A 24,602-nucleotide genomic window follows, 5' to 3' on the forward strand; every position below is an offset into this window, starting at 1 on the left:
TTCATCTTGAGTTGATTTTTGTATATGATGAGAGGTAGGGGTCTAATTTTATTCTTTTATAGATGTATACCCAGTATTGCTATTTATTAAAAAGACTATCCTTTCTTCAACATATGTTCTTGGCACCTTTGTCAAAAATCAGTTGGCTGTATCTACATGGATGAATTTCTGAGTTCCCTAATGACTTCCACTGATATATGTGTTGGTCTTTATGCCAGTACCATACTGTTTTAATTACTATACCTTTGTTGTATGTTTTGAAATTAAGTATTCTGATGCATCTTCCCCACCTGCTACTTCAGGATTACTTGGGCAATTCTTGAGTCTTTTGTGGTTATGAGTATTTTTTTTTTTTTTTTTTTTTTTTTTTTTTTTTGCTGTGATGTTTTTTGGAAGGATCTTTAAGCCCAACTCTAAATGGATGATTTACATCATGAAGAATGGATAGGATGGATAGTATCTCCTTGGTTTCAAAGAAAAATAAATAGTAGTCAGCAGTAGATACTTATATATACTGTTAATATTTTTGAGGTACACTAAAATCTATACTATGAATTAGTACATGTATATGAGGGTACTTCAAAAAATTCATGGAAAATGGAATAAAAATGCAAGTTTATTTTGTTGCAGAAATTTTGAAATCCATTTCTGTAAGGCTATAAAGGAAATGTATAGACAATACATATTTTTTAAAACTGCATGAATTTCAATTTCTGAGTATGTTTGAGCATGTATGTGTGAATATACAATATATTTAAATAATAGAACTTTTTTCACAAGAAAGCATTTATTCTTATACTACTTGTAGTATATTCCTGTTTTCTATTTCTTTTTTTTTTAATTTTATTTTTATTTATTTGACAGGTAGAGTTCTAGACAGTGAGAGAGAGAGAGAGAGACAGAGAGAAAGGTCTTCCTTCCATTGGTTCACTCCCCAAATAGCTGCTATGGCCAGTGCTGCACCAATCTGAAGCCAGGAGCCAGGTGTTTCCTCCTGGTCTCCTGTACGGTTGCAGGGCCCAAGCACTTGGGCCATCCTCCACTGCCCTCCTGGGCCACAGCAGAGAGCTGGACTGGAAGAGCAGCAACCGGGACTAGAACTCAGCCCCCATATGGGATGCTGGCACCGCAGGCGGAGGATAAACCAAGTGAGCCACGGCGCTGGCCCTCTATTTCTTTCTGATTTTTAATAAATACTGATTATGGTTCACTAATTGGTTTTAAAGTCCTGTATTTGGTTCTAACCCTCAGAATAAAAAAAAATGGTTTATTAGACTAGCTCACCTCTCAAAAGTCATCTTAGCCTGGCATTTGTTAGCAAATGTGGGTGCTCTGTCTTAATGACTGCTCTGTGTGTTGGCAGGACTGTTAGGACGTGTCTCTGATGTCATCACAGAGTAGGTGCAGACTGAGAGTCTTCAGACTGCTTTTTGCGAGGTCAGGGAGTGCTGAGTAAACATGAAGACATGATTGACAGAAATAGAATCTGGCGCTCGTCTTAGACAGGATCGTTTTTCTCCTTACTTAGCTGCAGATTGTCTTGTAGACTGCAGTCCTCAGATACTAGGGCACATGGAAAACTATAAATAATACAGAGGTGAGTTCGCTTATCAGCTCACCTCTACCTACTTACATCTCACAAATTATGGAGTAGTTAAACATGGTCAATTTGTAAGGTAAACTCCTGACTGAAACCTGTAAATGCTTGAAATAAATTGCTGTAGTATTTTGTGTCTATGTCTAATCACACCAAAAACTCTGCAATGAAAATACTACTGTCTACAATGTACATTTGAATTTTTGAGCCTTTTTTTTTACCATCCTTTTGACTTTATTTTTTGACTTTAATTTTAATTTCTAATTCATTTTTAAAAGATTCAGTGTGATTTGTAGGTACATTTCTAAGACATAATGATATTCCCTTCCTCTTTTCTGCTCTCTCCCTCCCACTGTCCTTCCTTCTTCCTTTCTCTTTTTTTAAGTTTTTGAGATAACATATTTTAAATTCACATTACAGTAAAAAGGCTTGATACTTCGCTGAATAAGGGGTTTAACAAGTAAAAAGCAAAAAGACCTTAGTTTAGTGAGAATACAGACAACAGGTATAAACAATAATTGCATGGGAAAATGACCATTTCACCCATATACAGTAAATTTCAAAGTAATCACAGATCACTAAAACTATAGTAGTATAACATTCTTAACCATTGCTTTGACAGAGATAAAAAACAAAGTTTTACAAAACTATATTTGCAGCAGTACTGATACACATAACCATTTCTTTCTTTTTTTTTTTTTTAATTTTAGCTCCCACATATGAGGGAGAACATGTGATATTTGTCTTTCTGGGTCTGACTTACTTCATTCAACATGATGTCCTCTAGTTGCATGCATTTTGCTGCACATGATAGAATTTCCTTGTTTCTTATAGCTGAATAACATTCCCTCGTGCATACATGCCACATTTTCTTTATTCATTCATCTGATGATGAACACCTTGTTTGGTTCTGAGTTGTGGCTGTTATGAACAGTGCTGCTGTAAACGTGGTGGTGCAGGTATCTCTTTGATTCATTGTGTTCAAGCCTTTGGGTATGTACCCAGTAGTGGGATTGCTGGGTCATATGATGAGTCTATTTCTAGTTTTTAAAGAAATCTCCACACTGTTTTCCACTTTGCATGTCCACCAGCAGTGTAAAGGTTCCCCTTTGGCACATCCTCATCAGCATTTGTTACTCTCCGCGTTTTGGATTTTAGCTATTCTGACAGGTGTGGTGATACTGCGAGCAGATTAATTTTCAGCCCTCTAGGATTCTACATGTTAGAAGGCAGAAGCTATTTCAGTATTCATAAAAATTGATACCAGCTATTTTATTGCTTTCTTTTTTATTATATATTTTTGTTTAGCAAGAAATTGGCAATTATTTAGATTTATGGGTAAAAATCTTTGAATATCTGAAGACCATGGGAGGAGAGAGGAAGTTTGAAAACGGGAGACCCTTTGTGGTAGAAACATTGCTAATACCTGTGGTAGAACCGGTGCCGTTGCTCACTAGGCTAATCCTCTGCCTGTGGCACTGGCATCCCGGGTTCTAGTCCCAGTCGGGGTGCTGGATTCTGTCCCGGTTGCCCGTCTTCCAGGCCAGCTCTCTGCTGTGGCCTGGGAGGGTAGTGGAGGATGGCCCAAGTGCTTGGGCCCTGCACCCACATGGGAGACCAGAAAGAAGCACCTGGCTCCTGGCTTTGGATCAGCATGGTGCGCCGGCCATTGCAGCCATTGGGTGATGAACCAACAGAAAAGGAAGACCTTTCTCTCTGTCTCTCTCTCTCTCACTACCCACTCTGCCTGTAAAAAAACAAAACAAAACAAAACAAAACAAAACAAAACAAAAACACTGTTATAGAAGATTACTAGGTCTCTAGTATTTGGGACTTAAAATTTCAAGTGGTAAGAATTCCAAAGAAAAACAGTGTAACAAATGGATGTAAACTAACAAAATTAACTACCTTGAATCATCTATGATGGGTTGATGATTTTTTTTCATGTTTTTTGATTGTTTTATTTATTTTCACTACTTGGAAGGCAGAGTTACAGAGATGAGAAAGAGAAAGAGAAAAGAGAGAGCGAGCGAGCAAGCAAATGAGCTTCCATCCGCTGGTTCATTCCTCAAATGCCTACAATAGCCAGGATGGGGTCAGGCCAAGGCCAGGAGTCAGGAACTCCATCTGGGTCTTCCATTTAGGTGATGGGGCCTGAGCACCTGAGCTTTCATCTGCTGCCTCCCAGGATGCATTAGCAGGAAAGATCAGAGTGGAAGGGCCAGGACTTAATGGAACGTGGGCATCGTAACATTGCACATTAAACCATTGTCACCAAAATGCCCAACTCTGGGTCAGCGTTCTTATAAACTTACTTTGTATTCCAAATAACACTGAAACATGAATGACCAGAAAGATCTTTTACCTGTTCGTTTGTTTAACAAACATGTTTTGAGCATGCTGCAAATTCTGTTCAATTTATGATGGGGGTTACTTCCCCATAAACCCATCATACGTTGAAAATATAATTAAGTCATAGCTTAGACCTACCCACCTTGAATGTGCACAGAGCACTTACTTTATCCTACAGTTGGGCAAAATCATTTGTTACGAAGTTTATTTAATAATCAAGTGTTGAATGTCTGATAGCGTTTTGGGATAGAAATATTCAATAAATTATGACAACACTAGGCATTGTTTAACTTTATGTTGGTGTGCCAAACTGGGAGCTGTTGTTCCCTGCCAACATCAAGTATTACAAGAGAGAGTATTGTACTATATTTCACTAGCCCAGGAAAACATCAAAATTGAAAAACGATGGGGCTGGCATTGTGGCATAGTAGGTTAACCCTCTGCCTGTGGCACCAGCGTCCCATATGGGTGCCAGTTTGAGTCCTGGTTGTCCACTTCTGGTACAGCTTCCTGCTAACCAGCCTGGGAAAGCAGTAGAAGATGGCCCAAGTACTTGGGCCCCTGCACCCGTGTGGGAGACCTGGAAGAAGCTTTGATCTCTTGGCTTTGGCCTGGCCCGGCCTCGGCTATTGTGGCCATTGGGGGAGTGAATCAGTGGATGGAAGATCTCTCTCTTCTGTCTCTCCACCTCTCAATGTAACTCTGCCTCTCAATTAAATAAACAATTATTCTACTGTATGCATATCACTTTAGCACATTGTAAAATTAAAAAATCATAAGTCAAACCATCATAAGTTGGGGACTGCTTTACATGCAAGCTCTTTGTGAGACAAAGATGAAGGTGATACTCTATACAAAAATTTGTAAGAAGATGTTAATAACAGTATTATTTATATACTTAATAATTAGAAGCAAAATATCAGATATCCACTAGCTGATGAATATTTAAACAAAATATGTATATCTATATGATGAAATATTATTTAGCAAATAAGAACAAATAGCATACTTATGTTATGCTATAAGTTGGATAAACCTCAAAATCATTTTGCTAAGTTAAAGCAGCCAGACACAAAAGACTACAAAGTATATGTTTCCTATATATGAAATGTTCAAAAAAGGCCAAATCTATAGAGATAAGAAAATTATCAGTGTTTGCCTTGGGTAGAGAGGTGGAAGGAAGTGGCACAATGGAAGTATTTGGGGTGATGGAAATGTTATAAAATTGAATTTTGGTGATGATTGCACAACTCAATAAATTTACCAAAAATCAGTGAGTTGTATATTTACAGTCAACAAATTCTGTTTTATAAATTATAATTCAAAGAGTGTGTTAAAATAATTTTTTATAAAAAACACAAAGTTTACAAAATCATTGCATTCAGAGGTCAAAGTTTAAGCAAACATATAAACAAAAAGTTGAAGTCTAAGTTGTGCTCCTGATTCCAGCCTCCTGCTGATGTTCTTGGGAGGCAACAGTTATGGCTCAAGCCATGGATCCTTGCCACCCACATGGAGACCTGCATTGAATTCCTAGCTCCTGGCTTCATCCTGCCTCAGCTCCAGCCATTGAGGGTATTTGGAGAGTGAACCATCGTGGGAAGTAGGCTCTCTGTCTGTCTCTGTCTCTTTCTCCCTCTCAAATAAATAAACAAATAAATAACATTCTGGCAGATAAGAGTTGTTAGGAAAGAAGGACTTTATATAGATAGCATTGATTGAGATTAACCTTGCATAATGAATAAGGAGTTTGCCAGATGAAAAGTAATTTATATTTTGATTCATTGCTGGCACATAGAAGTAACAAATCCTTCTTTCTTTTCGCATCTTGGACTTCTTTTTTTTTAATTTATTTTATTATATTTGAAAGGAAGAGTTACTGGAAGGGAGGATGAGAGAGAAAGGGAGAGTGGGAGAGAATTAATGAATTTTCATCTGCTGGTTCACTCTCCAAATAGCCGCAACAGCTAGGGCTAGGCCATGCCCAGTAGGAGCCTGGAACTCCATCAGGACCACCTACTTGGGTGGCAAGGGCCCAAACACTTGGCCATCTTCTGCTGGCCTCCCAGGCTTAACAGCAGGGAGCTGGATCAGAAGTGGAGTAGCCAGTACTTGAATCAGCGCTCATATGGGATGCCAGATCCCAGGCAGCAGCTTAACCCACTGTGCGACCATGCCAGCCATTTGTTTCTTGGACTTCTTCCTTTTCTTTTTCTCAAAGGTTTATTTTTATTTATTTGAAAGGCACAGTTGGAGAGAGCTTTCATCTTTTGGTTTACTCCCTAAATGGCCACAATGGCTGGGGTTGAGATAGACTGAAGCCAGGACCCAGGAGCTTCTTCCAGGCCTCCCTTGTGGGTAGAGTGGCCCTCTGCTGTTTTCCTAGACACATCAGCAGGGAGCTGGAGCGCAAGAGGAGCAGATTGAACTCCAGCCAGCACCCATGTGGGATGCGGGTGTCGCGGATGATGCTTTACCCACTGTGCCACAATGCTAGCCCCTCTTGGACTTCTTTTCCTTTAAATATACATGTCATGAGAAATACAAATGTATTGACAATTCCAACTGAGGAAAATAAATAATTAGCAATTCATGTATTAATTCTTCAACAGGTTTGTCATTCACATACATTTGTATGATATTCAGGCTCTGTTAATTAATTAGAGTAATTTATGGTTGACTTTGGATAAGTTCTTGTAGTCTTTCATTATATATATATTAGTGCATACTGTATATGTCATTTTTTCAAATGGCTACTAAATGGTTAGGACATAAATACTTTAGTGATTTTATCTAACTACATAAGAAACAGAAGGATTAAGAGTTTCTTTTGGCTTGAGAGCGTCATGAAAAAATTACCAAGACACTCAGTGTACCATGAATCCAGAAAAAAGCTAGAAGTTATATACTGTTTTTCATCATGAGGATGAGATGGACACATTTGCAATGGAAATACTTAATTGTATGAAAATAAATGAGATTTAAAAACATCTTAATTGCTGTTTCTTACAATATGAAAGACTATAAAGAAATTCCAACAGACTCTCACTTCAATACACAGAAGTGCTGTATAAAACATGCAGAATAAACAGGCAAATTGTAAAAAGTATTTTTATGAATACTAAAGGCATAAAAGAAGGTACCAGAACCATAAGCCACTCTGTTCAGAGTAGACAGATGAGTTAAATGGGTGAGCAATCAGCATCCCTTTGTTTTTCTTGTCTATAGGAGTAGCACTAACCCTTGACGTTTTATCTCTTTTTTCAGCTTAATGTTTTATTTATTTTTAGATAACATTTTACATTTATGTTATAGTCAAACACTTAATGCTCCACTACATATTTTTAATTTACATTATAGTCTAAGGCTTAAATGCTGCACTAAATAGTTCAGCAAACAAAAAGTAAAATGGCGTGGTGCGGCAGGAAAATAGACAAGGGCTGTAACGATGATCAGATGAAAAGACGTTCAACCTAACTCCCAGGATGTAAGCGTTCAGATAGTCACAGCATCATCAAAACTAGTGGTAACAGTTCCTAACAGTTTGACAGATATTTAAAGCAAAGTTTGATGAAATATTGTATTTACTGCAAACTGATACACACAGCATTTCTTTTTTTGTTTTGCTTTCTTTTTAAAATTTTAGTTCCCAAATATAAAGTAGAATGTGGTATTTGTCTTTCTGTGTCTGACTTTTTCATTCAACATGATGTCCTCTATTTCCAGCCATTTTGTTGCAGATGATAGAATTTCATTCTTTTTTAATAGCTGAATAATATTCTATTGTATTTTTTCTCTCCGTTCATCTGATAATGCAAACCTTGGTGGCTTTTATATTTTGTCTGTTGTCAGTGATGCTATAATAAACATAGTGAAGCAGGTAACTTTGATACAATGAGTTCATGTCTTTTGGGTGTTTGGCCAGTAGTGAGTTTGCTGAATCATATGGAAGATCTATATCTAAGGTGTTTTTTTGTTTGTTTGTTTGTTTTTTGTTTTAAACATGTAGAGTTAGACAGTGAGAGAGAGAGAGACAGAGAGAAAGGTCTTCCTTCCGTTGGTTCTCCCCCGAAATGGCCACTACGGCCTGCGTGCTGCGCTGATCCGAAGCCAGGAGCCGGGTGCTTCCTCCTGGTCTCCCATGCGGGTGCAGGGCCCAAGCACTTGGGCCATCCTCCACTGCCTTCCTGGGCCACAGCAGAGAGCTGGACTGGAAGAGGAACAACCAGAACAGAATCTGGTGCCCCAACCAGGACTAGAACCTGGGGTGCCAGCGCCGCAGGCAGACAATTAGCCTAGTGAGCTGCAGTGCTGCCCCCCCCCCCCTTTTTTTAAAGATTTATTTATTTGAAAGTCTGAGTTAGAGAGAGAAAGAGAGAGAGAGTCTTCCATCCACTGGTTCATTCCCCAAATGCCCATAACAGTCAGAGCAGGGCCAGGCTGAAGCCAGAGCTGGGCTTTCTGCTGGTTTCCCACGTGGGTGACAGGTGCCGAAATACCAGGGCCATCTTCTACTGCTTTCCCAGGCCATCAGCAGGGAGCTGGAGTGGAAGTGGAGCAGCCAGGAATCAAATTGGTACCCCATCTGGGATGCTGGCATTAGGTGGCAGCTTAACCCACTATGCCACAGTGCTCACCCTATCTAGTTTTTAAAGAAATCTCCATGCTGTTTGCCACAGTGGCTTCACTAAGTTGCTTTCCTACCAACAGTGTATTAGAGTTCGCCCTTCTTAACATCCTTGCCAACATTTTGTTCTCTGTCTCCTAGATAACAGCCATTCTGATAGGGATAAAGTAATACGTCATTGTGATTTTGATGTGCTGCAGTTTTATCTTGATAGATGTTCTGGGAACTTCCACTTAGCCTTTTGTATTGTAGTGTTCCTCACCTCTGGGTTAGGATCGTTGTAGATTCTACCAGTGGTCCAGTATGTCTATCCCAATTATTTGTTCTGGACTTGAGAAAGTAATTGTAGAGTAGGCCTGTGAATCCATTACATCAAACCTGAGCTGATACTCCATCTGTCACGTGAACACTGTAAATATGAAGTTTGACTTGACCACGGTGGTATTTGTAGACTCCAGAAGTTTGTGTCGCTTCAGAGCTGTAGTAGGCATGATTCTAAGGTCACCTCCAAAGTCCTTTCCTCATGCTATTTCTCCCAGTTATTCAGTGAAGCACTAACCTACATTCTCACTATGTAATTAAGGTCTCCAATCAGTTGACTTTAAGAAAGAGAGATTAACTTATGAAGATTCTTGGTAAGGAACTGAGCTAATCCTCGGGGAAAGAGATTCAAAGAAGGAGAAGGACTTGACATGAGGAAGTTTTTCCACTGCTCTCTGTGAAGATGGAGAAGGCCACAAGTGGTCTCTAGGAGCTAAAAGCAGACCCCAGATGACATCTGATAAGGAAGTGGGGACCTCAAGCTTATAGCTACAAAGAGCTGAGTTCTGATATATCCATGTGACCTTGCAAGAGAAACCCAAGCTCCAGATTAGAAGGCATCCCAGGTAACACCTTGACTTTAGCCATTTGAGAGCCCAACAGAGAGCCTAGCCATGCCATCCTTAGGTTTCTAATGTACACAGCTGTGGCTAATAAGCAGGGTTGAAGCCACTAAGTTTGTATTTTGTGTGCAGCAGTATACAAAATCCAGTATCTAATAATGCTTGAAAAGTCTGGAGAGTCCCTGTATCCCAGTGCTCAGCCATCCTGATAAATGGCCACCAGGCTCTTGAGGAAGCATTGGAAAAACATTTACAGCATATACTTGTGGCAGTGCTGCAAAACCATCCACAAGGGAGCTTGGTATGTGCGTCATTCGATTTTCTAGGAATGTGGAAATTAGATGAGAGGTTGTCACTCTTCCATTGTGGTGACTAAAATCAAGTGTTTGGTCACTTTGTCATTTACACCAGTCAAGCAGTATTCTGATAGGTTGCCCATTTATTTCATAGCCTGATCAGTGAACCTCAGTTGAAGTCTCTGTGGGTTAAAACATGTGATGCTAGACTGAGATCTGTGCCCTTTGTGGTAAGTGCACCCACCTTGTTTCGATGGTTAAGTGCTGCGATCTGACCCTTTTGTTCGAGGGTCTTTTCATCTCCACTGAAATCACAAAATCCATCGTAGTGAATAGCATCACATGGCCAGTTCAGGTCTGCAGTGGAGAGCGAACAGCTTTTCAAGACGCAGGTGTTTTCCTCACTGATGTTCATTTTTGTATGAACTAATGAAGGGAGTGTTTTCTGGGCCTCAGGAATGCTGGTGGTTTTGGAGGTGGGGAAGGAAAAGGGTGAGAGTGGTGTCCAGGAGCTAAAAGCCGACTGCAGATATCTGGACCTACAACAGTTCATGACACTCATTTGGAAACAAGATTGGAAACATGATTTTGGTTTTGATTAAAATTTCAAGTCATATGAGATTATAATAAAGAAATAAAGAGATTCTGAAAGGTAAGAAAATGATAGTCATGTAATGATGGATAGAGATGAATCTTGATTGGAAGCATCCTGTAGAAATAATTTCTCTAGGGGCTGGAGCTGTAGTGTAGTGAGTTAAGCTGCCCCTTGTGACACTGGCATCCCATAATGGAGTATTGGTTTAAATCTGGTAGGAGATGATGGTGAGGGAGATTGGAATAGAGTTCCTGGATCCTAGTTTTCTCCTGGCCCAGACATGGCTGTTCCAGCCATTTGGAGAGTGAACCAGTAGATGGAAGATTGGTATCTCCCTCTCTTTCTGTGTCTTTTTCTTGCCTTTTATCTAGAGTTCTGCCTTTCAAATAAATAAATTTTTAAAAATAATTTCACTAAGAAAAAGCAAGCAGTGAATCACGAAGAAGTAATGCCAGACAGGACAAAAATACTAAAGATAAAATAGTATAATATAACCACATACAAAACAAGGAATGGGAGAACATCAAGAAAGAATGAGCTGTTAATGCTTTGTCATTGTATCAGTTTTTTGGGTGCTGTATTTTTTTTTATTTTACATTTCTTTTTTTTTACTTTTTTTTTTTTTTTTTGCCAGGCAGAGTTAGACAGTGAGAGAGAGAGGCAGAGAGAGAGAGTTATAGACAGTGAGAGAGAGACAGAGAGAAAGGTCTTCCTTCCGTTGGTTCACTCCCCTAATGGCTGCTACGGCCGATGCTGTGCTGATCCGAAGCCAGAAGCCGGGTACTTCCTCCCAGTCTCCCATGCAGGTGCAGGGACCCAAGCACTTGGGCCATCCTCCACTGCCCTCCTGGGCCACAGCAGAGAGCTGGACTGAAAGAGGAGCAACTGGGACAGAATCCAGCTCCCCAACTGGGACTAGAACCCGGTGTGCTGGCGCCACAGGTGAAGGATTAGCTAAGTGAGCCACAGCACTGGCCTCACTTGACATTTTCTATGCTTCATTTTTATTTTTTCTTTACTACACTTTAGGAGAGAGTTGATATTATCTTTATTTCATCAACGAAAGACTCTAAATGGTTTACAGAAAAACGAAGTTAAAATCATTCAATGAACTAATGAGGCAAAAAAGGAGCCCAAATTTGCCTGGTTCCAGTGTACCACATTGTGACCATGAAAGAGAAGTTTTTTAAAGCACAGTCATCCCTCTGTATCCCTGAGTTCCACATGTCTGGATTCAACCAACTATAGATTGTGAATGTTTGGGATAAAAATGGTGTTGATATTAAACATGCATAGACATTTTTTTCATTGTCATTATTCCCTAAATAACACAGTGTAACAAATATTTACATAGCATTCATATTTTGGTAGATACTGTAAGTAATCTAGAGTATACAGGAGGATGTGCATAGATTGCAGGCAGATACTATGCCATTTTATGTAAGGGATTTTAGCATCTATAGGTTTTGCATCCTGGAGTCAATCCCCCATGGATACAAAGGAACCACTATTGCAAGTCCTGCAAAAGTTCACAGAAAAATGGAATTTAGATAAATTTATTTTGATTCAAAAAATTTTGAAAGACCTGCATGGCGTTTTAATAGTATATATTCATTTTCCATGATCTTTTTGCAGACCCCTTGTATAAGTACAATAGAAATACATAAGTATTCAGGTATACTTAGTATTTGTAGATAAAAATATTTGCTAATCTTTTTTTCTTGTAACATGTGCATTGGAGAAATAATAAAATGGAGTGAGAGATACAGCGAACTAAAAATTTAAACCCCAATTCTAATCTTGTTTCTGTACTAAGGTGTATAATTTTTTTTTATTTGACATGTAGAGTTATAGACAGTGAGAGAGAGAGAGACAGAGAATAAGGTCTTCCTTCCGTTGGTTCACTCCCCAAATGGCTGCCACGGCCAGCACTGCACCGATCTGAAACCAGGAGCCAGGTGCTTCTTCCTGGTCTCCCATGTGGGTGCAGGGGCCCAGTCACCCAGGCCATCCTCTACTGCCCTCCCGGGCCACAGCAGAGAGCTGGACTGGAAGAGGAGCAACTGGGACTAGAACCCGGTGCCCACACGGGATGCTGGCGCCGCAGGTGTAGGATTAACCGAGTGAGCCATGGTGCCGGCCCTACTAAGGTGTATAATTAAAAATGTTTAGGGGGCTGACACTGTGGCGTAGCTGGTAAAGCCGCTGCTTGCAGTGTAGGCCTCCCATATGGGTGCCGGTTCAAATCCTAGCTGCTCCGCTTTCAATCCATTTCTCTGCTATGGCCTGGGAAAGCAGTAGAAGATGAGCCAAGTCCTTGGGCCCCTGCACCTGCATGAGAGACTTGGAAGGAGCTCCTCGTTCCTGGCTTTGGCTCAGTGCAACTCTGGCCATTGTGGTCATCTGGAGAGTGAACCAGCAGATGGAAGACTTATTTGCCTCTCTGAGTTCTGCCTTTCAAATAAATAAATAAATCTTTTAAAAATGATTAATAGCTTTTTTAAAAAAAAATTGAAGTATTCACATAGCATAACATTTGCCCTCTAATTAATTAGGTAATTATTTTATTTCAGAAGCAGAGGATAGACAAACAGTGGGTGAGTTTCAGTCCACACTGGTTTACTCCCAAAATGGCTGTAACAGCTGGGGGTAGGCCAGGCTGACGCCAGGGGCTGGAAACTGAATCCTGGTCTTCTCTGTGGTACCCAACTACTTCACCACCACCTACTGACTCCCAGGGTGGGTATTAGTGGGAAGCTGGAATTGGGAGCAGAGTTGGAACTCAAACCCAGGCACTCCACCTCAGCATTCACCCTTTTAAAGTGTGTACAGTTCTACAAAGTTTGTACAGCCATCATCCGTATCTAATCACAGAACATTTTCATCAGTCCCTTTTAGCAGTCAGTCCTCATTCCACTCTCCCCCAGCCCCTGGCAACCACTAAGCTACTTCCTGTTTCTATGGATTTCCCTATTTTGGACATTTCATATACATAGAATCATACATATGAGGTGTGTTGTGTCTCCTTTCACTTAGTATCTTCAAGATTCATCCACATTATAGCATGAAGTAGTACTCGTTCTTTTTTGTGACTGATATTCCATTGTGTATTTGCATGTGTGCACACCATCTTGTCTTACATATCCATTTGTTGGCTGATGGTCGTTTGCCTTGCTTTCTGCTGTTTGGCTGTATTTCTAGATGTACAGCTTTAGTGTGAGCATGTGTCTTCAGTTCTGTTAGGTGTGGACCTAGGAGAGAATCACTGAATCCTATTGTACTCTGTGTTTAACCGTTTGGAAACTGCCAAAATGTTTTCCAAGATCCAAAGCAGCTGTACCATTTTATTTTCACTTTTAGTAGCTCTTTGCATTTGATTTCTTCTTCTGGGAAAAAAAAAAAAAAAAAGGAAAGGTTACCTTAGAAATTTTTTTTTTTTTTTTTTTTTGACAGGCAGAGTGGACAGTGAGAGAAAGAGAGACAGAGAGAAAGGTCTTCCTTTGCCGTTGGTTCACCCTCCAATGGCCGCCGCGGCTGGCGCACCGCGCTGATCCGATGGCAGGAGCCAGGAGCCAGGTGCTTATCCTGGTCTCCCATGGGGTGCAGGGCCCAAGCACCTGGGCCATCCTCCACTGCACTCCCTGGCCACAGCAGAGAGCTGGCCTGGAAGAGGGGCAACCGGGACAGAATCCGGCGCCCCGACCGGGACTAGAACCCGGTGTGCCGGCGCCGCTAGGCGGAGGATTAGCCTAGTGAGCCGCGGCGCCGGCCTTACCTTAGAAATTTTGTGGGTTAGGAAAGTGTGAGGTAAAATAAAAGGAGGATGTTACACAAAAATATTTTTTGCATCTAGTTCTAAATATTACTTGTAACATTTTTTCTTAGAAATTCTACAGAAGCAAATTAGAATAATTAGTAAAAAGGCAGAGGACAGTGAGGATCTTTTAATATAGATTTTAAAAATTTTACTTGAAAATTTTATTTGAATGAGAGAGAGAGATTTCTTCCATCTGCTTGTTCACTACCTAAATGCCTGCAACAGCTGGGACCTAGCCTGGCCAGAGTTGGAAATTAGGAACTGCATCTGGGTCTCCCACATGAGTGACAGGAACCCAAGTACTTGAGCAGTCACCTGCTACCTCCCAGGGTGCACTTAGCAGAAAAATGGAGGTGGAACTTGAGCCAGGCACTACAGTATGGGATGTGGGAGTCCCAGTCAGCTTTTTAACCACTGCCCTGTTGAAAACTTTTTTTTTTTTTAAGATTTTACTTATTTTTTATTTAACAGGTAGAGTTATAGACAGAGAGAGAGAGACAGAAAGGTCTTCCTTCCGTTGGTTCATCCTGCAAATGGCCGCTATGGCTGCTGTTGCGCCGATCTGAAGCCAGGAACCAGGTGCTTCTCCTGGTCTCCCATGGGGTGCAGGGCCCAGCACTTGGGCCATCCTCCACTGCACTCCGTGGCTACAGCAGAGAGCTGACCTGGAAGAGGGGCAACTGGGATTAGAACCCGGCGCCCATATGGGATGCCGGCGCCGCAGGCGGAGGATTAACCAAGTGAGCCACGGCGCCGCCCCTCGTTGAAAACTTCGATCACCTTTTCATCTTACTGATTGGACAATCTTGTTTTCTTACAGAGAAGCTCGCAGAGGCTCAGCGCAGGTTTGCCACACTTCAGAATGAGCTGCAGTCATCCCTGGATGCGCAGAAGGAAACTGCTGGTGTTACTACGCTGCGACAACGTAGAAAACCAGTCTTCCACCTGTCCCACGAGGAGCGTGTCCAACACAGGAATATTAAAGACCTTAAACTGGCCTTCAGCGAGTTCTACCTCAGTCTTATCCTGCTGCAGAACTATCAGGTAATGAGGTTTTTACCCAGGTGCATGGCTCCTTGAAGTAACTGAGCAGTCCCTGGAGATGGAATTACCTGGAGCTCGACAGATGGGTCCATTGGAAAAGGGTGATCCTGAGATGTCCTTGTTGGGATTTCAGATGCCCTTCCTGGCTAAGAAACAAGTATCAGAGGCAGAGAAACAGAGCTCACAGGACTTCTGTTTCTGAAGATTAATTTTCTGAAAATTTCTGAATTGGGGTAGCTTTACAGAGCAGCCATTTTTGTCCTATTTTTAGCAGCAACTCTGATAATGCCAAAGAGAAATAAGAAATAATACATATCTACCAAGTCATTGCTGGCATTGTAAGAACTTTTATATTCCTTCCAGGCAATAGCAAAATTTTTCCAAAAGCAGTTGGATTGTTACAGTTTCTTCAATGAACATTAATAAAAGATCTGGACTTTTTAATGTGCCACTAAAAGAACCTTACCAACTTTATTCTTGGCAGGCTATAATATGGCTGTTTTGTTGTTGTTTTTTAAAGATCTTGAGAAAGAACAGAAATCAGGATATGGCAAATGTGTGTAAGGACTTAAATCTAGGCCATTATTTCTATCACTCAGTGTTTCTAAAACTTCAGTTTTTCTAAATTACAGAGATACAGAACATTTATTCATTTTTTGTTCCTTACATGTTTCTTGACATAGTTAAATTTATTAGGAATTTAATTGAAAGCTATTTAAATAGGTAAATACAACTTTCTTATCTTTATAGAGTTGATATACTGTTTTTTTTTTCATTTTATTCTTTTGATTATTACTTAGATGAGTGGTTAGGATCATTGTAGGATGATATATCATATAAAAAGCTAAATTATGCTATAAAAGCAATACCTGGGATATAAGAATTTCAAAATTAAGAGTAACTAAAGTTTTATATCTGCAATAACTATATAATTTGTTAATGTGTGTATTTCCGTCTTCCTCTTTGAATAATTCACTTTTTTCCTTTGGTAACTTAAGAGTTATTCAGATACAGACTCGGGGGAGATAAATTTAATAGAAAACTAACATTGTAAAATATGTATAATAAAATGATACATTCCTTTTCTTTGAACTTCATCTATGGTTTTATAGTTTAAAATATATTTCTATAAAGAGAACAGACTTCATTATTTCATATATACAGTTTTAAGAACATGATGCCTCCCATCCTCTACAATTTTTAATTTAAGTTTTATAATTTAATTTTTAAGGGAAACAATATATTCCACTTTCCTATAATGCTTTAAAAACATTAACATTTCTTAGTTCATTAGCTCTGTGCTTGTGTGTTACAGAGAAATTCCCTGTTAAATTCACTATCATTTTGTTTTGTATCATTATAAAATACTCCTTAGGAAAGAAATAATAGTTTTTAACTATAAAAATCATGTTCTATTCCATGTTTTTTGGGTTTATTCTGTAAGAATGTGTTATTCTGTAAGAATGTGTTTCTTTTGAGAATGAGAGAAGATTGATTAAAAACTGCCTCTAAGTTATGACACATGCACTCCAAGTTCAGTGAAGTATGAGGGAAAACTATAAAGAAGCAAGCAAGGCCTATTTGCAGTGAGTGCTAAATTTTTTGCTGATAGGGATATTTGGTCAGTCATCTTGGGAGACCTCTGGTTTGTAATTTAACTTTGCAAGTTCATGGCTTCCTACTTTTTTTGTAAAGCCTGATAGAATTTGATGCTGTAAAGAGTATGGTATAATTTTTAAAAGATTTATTTATTTATTTGAAAGGCAGAGTAACAGAGAGAGTGAGTGGGAGAGAGATCTTCCATTTGCTGGTTCACTCCCCAAATGTCCACAACAGCAAGATCTGGACTGATCCAAAACCAAGAGCTAGGAGTTTCTTCCGGGTCTCTCAGGTGTAGGGGTCCAAACACTTGGGTCATCTTCCACTGCTTTCCCAGGTGCATTAGCAGGGAGCTGGATCGGAAATGGAGTAGCCAGGACTCGAACCAGTGCCCCAGAAGTATGGTATTTTGTTGTAGAAACTGAGGGAAAATGAGGGTTCCTAGCCATCATTAGCTGAACCAGAATGTAGTCACTCCTTTCTACTGATTGACCACACACCACTACCCACAAAGAGAGAAGGAAGGGAAGGAGAATGCCATTGAAGAGAAAGGTGATCTTCCGTTTTCCTTGCTGACACATACATGCTTGCGTGGTAGGGGAGAAAATGCACATCTATGCTAGTTCGTCAAAAAGCAGAGAAATAAATATATTCAGTGTGTGATACATGCAAGACCTTTTCTGGAAGTGTTCTTTACTCAGAAGCATTGCATCTCCCAGTGTATTCAGTTTTTGTCTAGTCAGCTTAGTGCTTATTGGTTTTCATCTTTGGTGGTGGAGATTTTATGGTTGTGTTTTTCATTTCTTCCTGTAGAATCTGAATTTTACAGGATTTCGAAAAATCCTTAAAAAGCATGACAAGATCCTGGAAACATCTCGTGGAGCAGATTGGCGAGTGGCTCATGTAGAAGTAGCCCCATTTTATACATGCAAGAAAATTAACCAGCTCATCTCTGAAACTGAGGTATAATAATCCCACTTATCAACCATGTATCTGCAATCACATTCATGTCTTATTTTTAAAGAAATACTTCCTCATTCCTATTCTCCAAATAGTTTTTAGCTTTCAATACATATAGTCTTTTTTTTTAAATTTAATTTTTATTTATTTGAAAGGCAGAGTTACAGAGAGAAAGATCTTCCATCTAGTATTTCCCACTCCAAATGGCCACCACAGCTGGGATTGGGTCAGGAGTTTCCTCTGGGTCTCCCATGTGGGTGCAGAAGTGGAGCAGTAAGGACTCGAACTGGTACTCCTATGGGATGCTAGCACTACAGATGACAACTTAACCTGCTACGCCACCACACTGGCTTCTCAGTACAATAATAATATGATTTTTTTTCTTTTGCTTTGTCAGTGTAAACTCATCAAGAGATTATCACAAAACAATGCATACAAATGTTGCATAATTATTAATGCAAGATTCAAATTTAGTGTAACTCATTTCATAATTTAATAACTTATCTTTCTAGGCTGTAGTGACCAATGAACTTGAAGATGGTGACAGACAAAAAGCTATGAAGCGTTTACGTGTTCCCCCTTTGGGAGCTGCTCAGGTTAGTATTATGTCCAGTGGTTTGTTTGCTTTTGCCTATGTAATAATCAGCACAATCTGTTTAGCTGGTTTCAGAACCTTAAAGCAAGAATTTCAGACACATTTTATAAGTAGTTGTTACTGTTATTATTTTAATTTTAAAAAATAAGATGCCAGATTTCTGTTCATAATGAATTATAATGTCACCCCAACTTTCTCTTTTTAACCTGCCTGTATTCCCTCTCTTGTTTATTTTGAATGATGTACTAGTTTTGGTTTCTCAAAATGATTATTTTTAAGTGATACAGTGTGTTCGTATGTGTTGGACTGCAATATAACATTGTCTAAAATCTATCAGTTATACCAAAAAAAAAAAAAAAAAGACTCTATTAAGACTCTATTAGGTGATATCTTCTGTATCATAAATAAATTTCAATAAATTTACAAGGACTTAAATTGTACAGGATATATTCTTTGACTACAGTGGAACTGAAATCAGTAACAGAAAGAGCTTCTATAACCTAATAAGAGGCATCTATAAAAATCTATAATTAATAGCATATGTAATGGTAAAACACTGAATAATTTCTCCCTAAGGCTGTGAACCAAAAAGGGTATTTTCTCTTACCACTTCTGTTCAACATTGTGCTGCCGAGGGTAGCCATCATTGTAAAATAAGAAAAAGAAGTAAATGGCATTTAGGTTAGAAATGATGAAAACTTTTGAGATTTTTCTGTCATTGACAGTGATGATCTTTGTAGAAAATCCAGTGAGTCTATGACTTTATAATAACTAATAAGAACTAATAAAGAGCTCTTTGTAGAATACAAGATAAATATTCTAAAATCAATTGTGTGTTTTTATAATAGCAAGAACAGTTGGAAATAGAAACAGTGCTATTTATAATACCATGAAAATTTTGAAATATGTAGGGATAATTCTGACAAAAGATGTCCAAGACATTTCTAGTAAAAACTATGAAATATTGTTGAATTGAATACAACTTGAAGCTTAAGTATAACATGATTCTATATTTAGAATCCGAAAGACTCAACTAAGAGACTATTGGAACTCTATAAGAGTTTGGTAAAATGGCCGGATATAAAATTAACACACAAAAATCAATAGCCTTTGTATATACAGACAATGCCATGGCTGAGAAAGAACTTCTAAATTCAATCCCATTCACAATAGCTGCAAAACAAATACCTTGGAATAAATTTATCCAAGAATGTTAAAGATCTCTACAATGAAAATTACAAAACATTAAGAAAGAAATAGAACAAGACACAAAAAATGGAAAAATTTTTCATTTTCATGGATTGTAAGAAGCAATATCATCAAAATTTCCATATTGCCAAAAGCAATTTACAGATTCAGTGTGATCCCAATCAAAATACCAAGGACATTCTTCTCAGACCTAGAAAAAATGATGCTAAACTTGATGTGGAAACACAAGAGTCTCCAAAAAGCTAAAGCAATCTTATACAATGAAAACAAAGCTGGAGGCACCACAATACCAGATTTTAAGGCATATTACAGGGCAGTTATAATCAAAACAGCCTGGTACTGGTACAAAAACAGATGGATAGACCAATGGAACAGAATAGAAGTGCCAGAAATCAATCTAAGCAACTTCTATTTGTTTTTTTTTTTTTTTTTAAGGATTTATTTATTTTTATTTGAAAGTTAGCTACACAGGGGGGAGAGAGAGAGAGAGAGAGAGAGAAAGAGATAGAGGGAGGGAGGGAGAGGTCCTCCATCCGATGGTTTACTCCCCAATTGGCCCCAACAGCCGGAGCTGTGCCGATCTGGAGCCAGGAGCGAGGAGCCAGGAGCTTCTTCCAGGTCTCCATGTGGGTGCAGGGGCCCAAGAACTTGGGCCATCCTCCACTGCTTTCCCAGGCCATAGCAGAGAGCTGGATCAGAAGTAGAGCAGCCGGGACTCGAACCAGCGCCCATATGAATGCCAGCGCTTCAGGCCAGGGTGATAACCTGCTTCGCCACAGCGCTGGCCCAACTTATATTTGACCAAGGAGTCAAAACCAATCTCTGGAGCACGGACAGTCTGTTCAACAAATGGTGCTAGGAAAACTGGATTTTCACATGCAGAAGTATGAAGCAGGACCCCCACCTTACATCTTACACGAAAATCCATTCAAAATGGATTAAAGACCTAATACCTGATACTATCAAATTATTAGAGAATAGTGGAGAACCCCTGCAAGACATTGGCCTAGGCAAAGACTAGTTAGAAAAGACCCCAGAAGCATAGATAATCAAAGCCAAGATTAACAAATGGGATTGCATCAAGCTGAGAAGCTTCTGTACCACAAAACAAATACCCAGCAAGATGAAGAGGCAACCTACAGAATGGGAGAAAATATCTGTAAACTGTGAAGCTGATAAAGGATTAATTTCCGAAATCTATAAAGAGCTCAAACTCAACAACAATAGCATAGAATCCAGTTAAGAAATTGGTAAAGGACTTGAACAGGCATTTTTCTTTTTTTTTTTTTTTTAACTTTTATTTAATGAATATAGATTTCCAAAGTACAGCTTATGGATTACATTGGCTTCCCCCTGCCCCAATGACTTCCCTCCCACCTGCAACCCTCCCCTTTCCCGCTCTCTCTCCCCTTCCATTCATATCAAGATTCATTTTCAATTTTCTTAAATACAGAAGATCAGTTTAGCATACATTAAGTAAAGATTTCAGCAGTTTGCACCCACATAGAAACACAAAGTGAAAAATACTGTTTGAGTACTCGTTATGCATTAAATCACAATATACAGCACATTAAGGGCAGAGATCCTACATGAGGAGTAAGTGCACAGTGATTCCTGTTGTTGACTTTACAAATTGACACTCCTGTTTATGGCATCAGTAATCTCCCTATGCTCCAGTCATGAGTTTCCAAGGCTATGGAAGCCTTTTGAGTTCACCGACTCTGATCATATTTAGACAAGGTCATAGTCAAAGTGGACATTCTCTCCTCCCTTCAGAGAAAGGTACCTCCTTCTTTGAAGACCTGTTCTTTCCACTGGGATCTCACTCACTGAGATCTTTCATTTAGGTGTGGTTGTTTTTTTTTTTTTTTTTTTTTTTTCCAGAGTGTCTTGGCTTTCCATGCCTGAAATACTCTCATGGGCTTTTCAGCCGGATCTGAATGCCTTTAGGGCTGATTCTGAGGCCATAGGGCTGATTCTGAGGCCAGAGTGCTGTTTAGGACATCCGTGAACAGGCATTTTTCAAAGGATGAAATTCAGATGACCAACAGACACATGAAAAAATGCTCAGGATCACGAACTATCATAATCATGATCACAATAAGGTTTCACCTCACCCCAGTCAGAATGTTCTCATACAGAAATCAAAAACCAGTAAATCCTGGCAATGATATGGGGGAAAAGGTACTGTAATCCACCGTTGGTGAGAATGTAGACTGGTACAACCATTGTGGAGGACAGTATGGAGTTACCTCAGAAAGCTGAAAATAGATATACTGTATGACCCAGCAGTCACATTTCAGGGAATTTACCCAAACAAAATGAAATCAGTATATGAGAGAATTATCTGTACCGCCTTGTTTATTGCAGCTCAGTTCACAATAGCTAAGATATGGAATCAACCCAGATGTCCATCAACTGATGACTGGATAAAGAAATTATGGGATACATACACTCTGGAATATTACTCAGCTGTAAAAAAAAAATTGAAATCCTGTCTTTTGTAACAAAATGGATGCAACTGGAAACCATTATACTTAGTGAAATAAGCCAGTCCCCAAAAGACAAATATCATAAGTTTCCCTGATCTGTGGTAACTAATAGAGTACCTGAAATGTAATGTATAGGAGTGAAATGGACATTTTGAGATTCAATGATTGTTTGCAGCCCTTGAATCTACTGTTGAGGAACAATCTTTTTTTCTTCATACTATTTGTGTAGGGTTAACCTTATGAGTGTAAAGTTAACTGAAAATAGATCTTTGTAAAGATTAAGAGTGGAAATAGGAAGGAGGGAGAAGGGTGGGAACATGGGTGGGAGGGAAGGCAGGATGGGATGTTACTAAGTTACTATGTTACTAAGTCTGTATATATGAAGTACATAAAATTTGTATACCTTAAATAAAATTAATAAAAACATGTAGATGAGTATACTGAATAAAACCAATTTTATTTTTTAAAATAAGGTTTATCTATTTATTTGAAATACAGAGTTACAGAGAGAGAGAGAGAGAGAGAGAGATCTCCCCAAATGGCTGCAACAGACAAGGCTGGGTCAGGCTGAAGCCTGGAGTCCAGAGCTTCTTCCCTGTCTCCCACATGGGTGCAGGGGCCCAAGCACTTGTGCCTTCTTCTGCTTTCCCAGGTGCATTAGCAGGGAGCTGGACTGGAATTGGAATTGGGTCTGGAACTGGTGTTTATCTGCTATGCCTCAATGCTGAACCCAACCCAGTATTTATATATTGCATCCTAAATGGATCTTTGTATAAAATACAATCCAACTCAGAAATCTCAAACATTTTTTTATTGCTGAGCTGATTTTAAGCTGTTTGTGAAAATGCAAAGGACCTAGAATAGAATAGAATAGGTCCTGAGCAACTTTGGAACAACTGAAGTGAAAGATCGGAAGTAACTGATAGCGGGCCTGGCACTGTGGCTCAGCAGGTAAAGCCACTGGTATTCTGTATGGGCACTGGTTCAAGTCCCAGCTGCTCTCTGCTAATGAGACAGGGAAAGCAGAGGAACATGGCCCAAGTACCTGGGCCTCTGCACCCATGTGAGACCTGAAAGAATCTCTTGGCTTGTGGCTTCAAATTGGTCTGGTTCCAGCCATTCACTCTGCCATTTGTAGAGGGAATCAGCACATGGAAGATTGCCTCCCCCACCCCAACTCTGCCTTTCAAGTAAACAAACAAATCTTAAAAAGAAAAGAAATACCTAATATCAAAACTTATTAATAGGGGCTGGCACCAAGGCACAGGTAGGTTAATCTTCTGCCTGCAGCACCTGCATCCCATATGGGCGCCGGTTCTTACCCGGCTGTTCTTCTTCCGATCCGGCTCTTTGCTATGGCCTGGGGAAGCAGTACAAGATGGCTGAAGTCCTTGGGCCCCTGCACCACTGTGGGAGACCGGAAGAAGCTCCTGGCTCCTGGCTTCAGACTGGCGCAGCTCCGGCCATTGTGGCCATTTAGGGAGGGAACCAGCGGAAGGGCTTTCTCTCTGTCTCTCCCTCTCACTGTCTGTAACTCTACCTCTCAAATAAATAAATAAAAATTAAAAAAAAAACCTTATTATTAGAGCTATAGTACTCTTGACAGTGTGGTACTAATGCCAAGATAAGCATATAATCAATGGAACAGAATAGAGTTCAAAAGTAGACTAACATATATGGGCAAGTAATTTTCAGTACACATATAAGACAAATCAGTGGAGGAAAAGTATTTTCAACAAATGATGCTATAATAGTTGGATTCAATATGCCCTAGCACCATAATTTTTATTCATACTTCACCCCATATAATTCTGAATGTGCCATATCCCCAAATTTAATCTAAACCTACAATAGCCTAGTGACTGTTGGTTACTCAGAGATTTCTTAGAAGGTTCAGTATTGTGGCCCAGCAGGTTAAACCACCACTTGCAATGCTAGTACCCCATGTCAGAGTGCTAGTTCAAGTCCTAGTTGCTCTGTTTCTGATTCAGCTTCCTACAGCTGTGCCTAAGGATGCAGCAGAAGTTGGCTCAAGCACTTGGGTTGACTGCCACCTATGTGAGATGTGGATGGAGTTCCTGGTTCCTGGCTTCAGCCTGACCCTGACCGGACTTTTGTAGCCATCTGTGGAGTGGACAAATGGATGGAATATCTCTTTCTCTGTTTCTCAGGGGGTGTGTGTGTGTGTGTGTGTGTGCGCGCGCACGTGCACACACATGCATGCATACTCTCCTGTCTCTCTGCCTTTCAAATAAAAAAAAATTCTTTGAAATGATATTTGTGGGGAGCAACTCGGACTAGACTAAGTTACTGGAATTAAGACTTATTCTATGCATCTGCTCTCCCACAATATGGCGCTGGGAGAGGAGTAAACAGCTTCTACGCAGCTGCCTCCAGTTCAGCCAATAAACTGTAGGACTTGCTCCTGATTGGAGGAGAGCAGCGTACTCGGCGTGTGGGTAGCAGAGTTGGGATTGGTGGAAGAGGACTATAAAGGAGGAGACAACATGCACCAGGAACATCTATCTGAAGGAA

General features: G+C 39.7%; 1 protein-coding gene across 1 annotated transcript in view; it reads left to right on the plus strand.

Annotated features, from left to right (window-relative positions):
• Positions 1–24,602, plus strand: part of XPR1 (xenotropic and polytropic retrovirus receptor 1) — a 227,427-nt gene that overhangs the window by 119,106 nt on the left and 83,719 nt on the right. The window contains exons 4-6 of the mRNA XM_051857042.2: positions 14,989–15,212; positions 17,625–17,774; positions 18,284–18,367. Of these exons, the coding sequence (XP_051713002.2) occupies positions 14,989–15,212; positions 17,625–17,774; positions 18,284–18,367 (458 nt within the window). The remainder of the gene's footprint in view (positions 1–14,988; positions 15,213–17,624; positions 17,775–18,283; positions 18,368–24,602) is intronic.

This window comes from Oryctolagus cuniculus, chromosome 7, assembly GCF_964237555.1.
Source record: "Oryctolagus cuniculus chromosome 7, mOryCun1.1, whole genome shotgun sequence".
Classification (NCBI taxonomy): Eukaryota; Metazoa; Chordata; class Mammalia; order Lagomorpha; family Leporidae; genus Oryctolagus; species Oryctolagus cuniculus.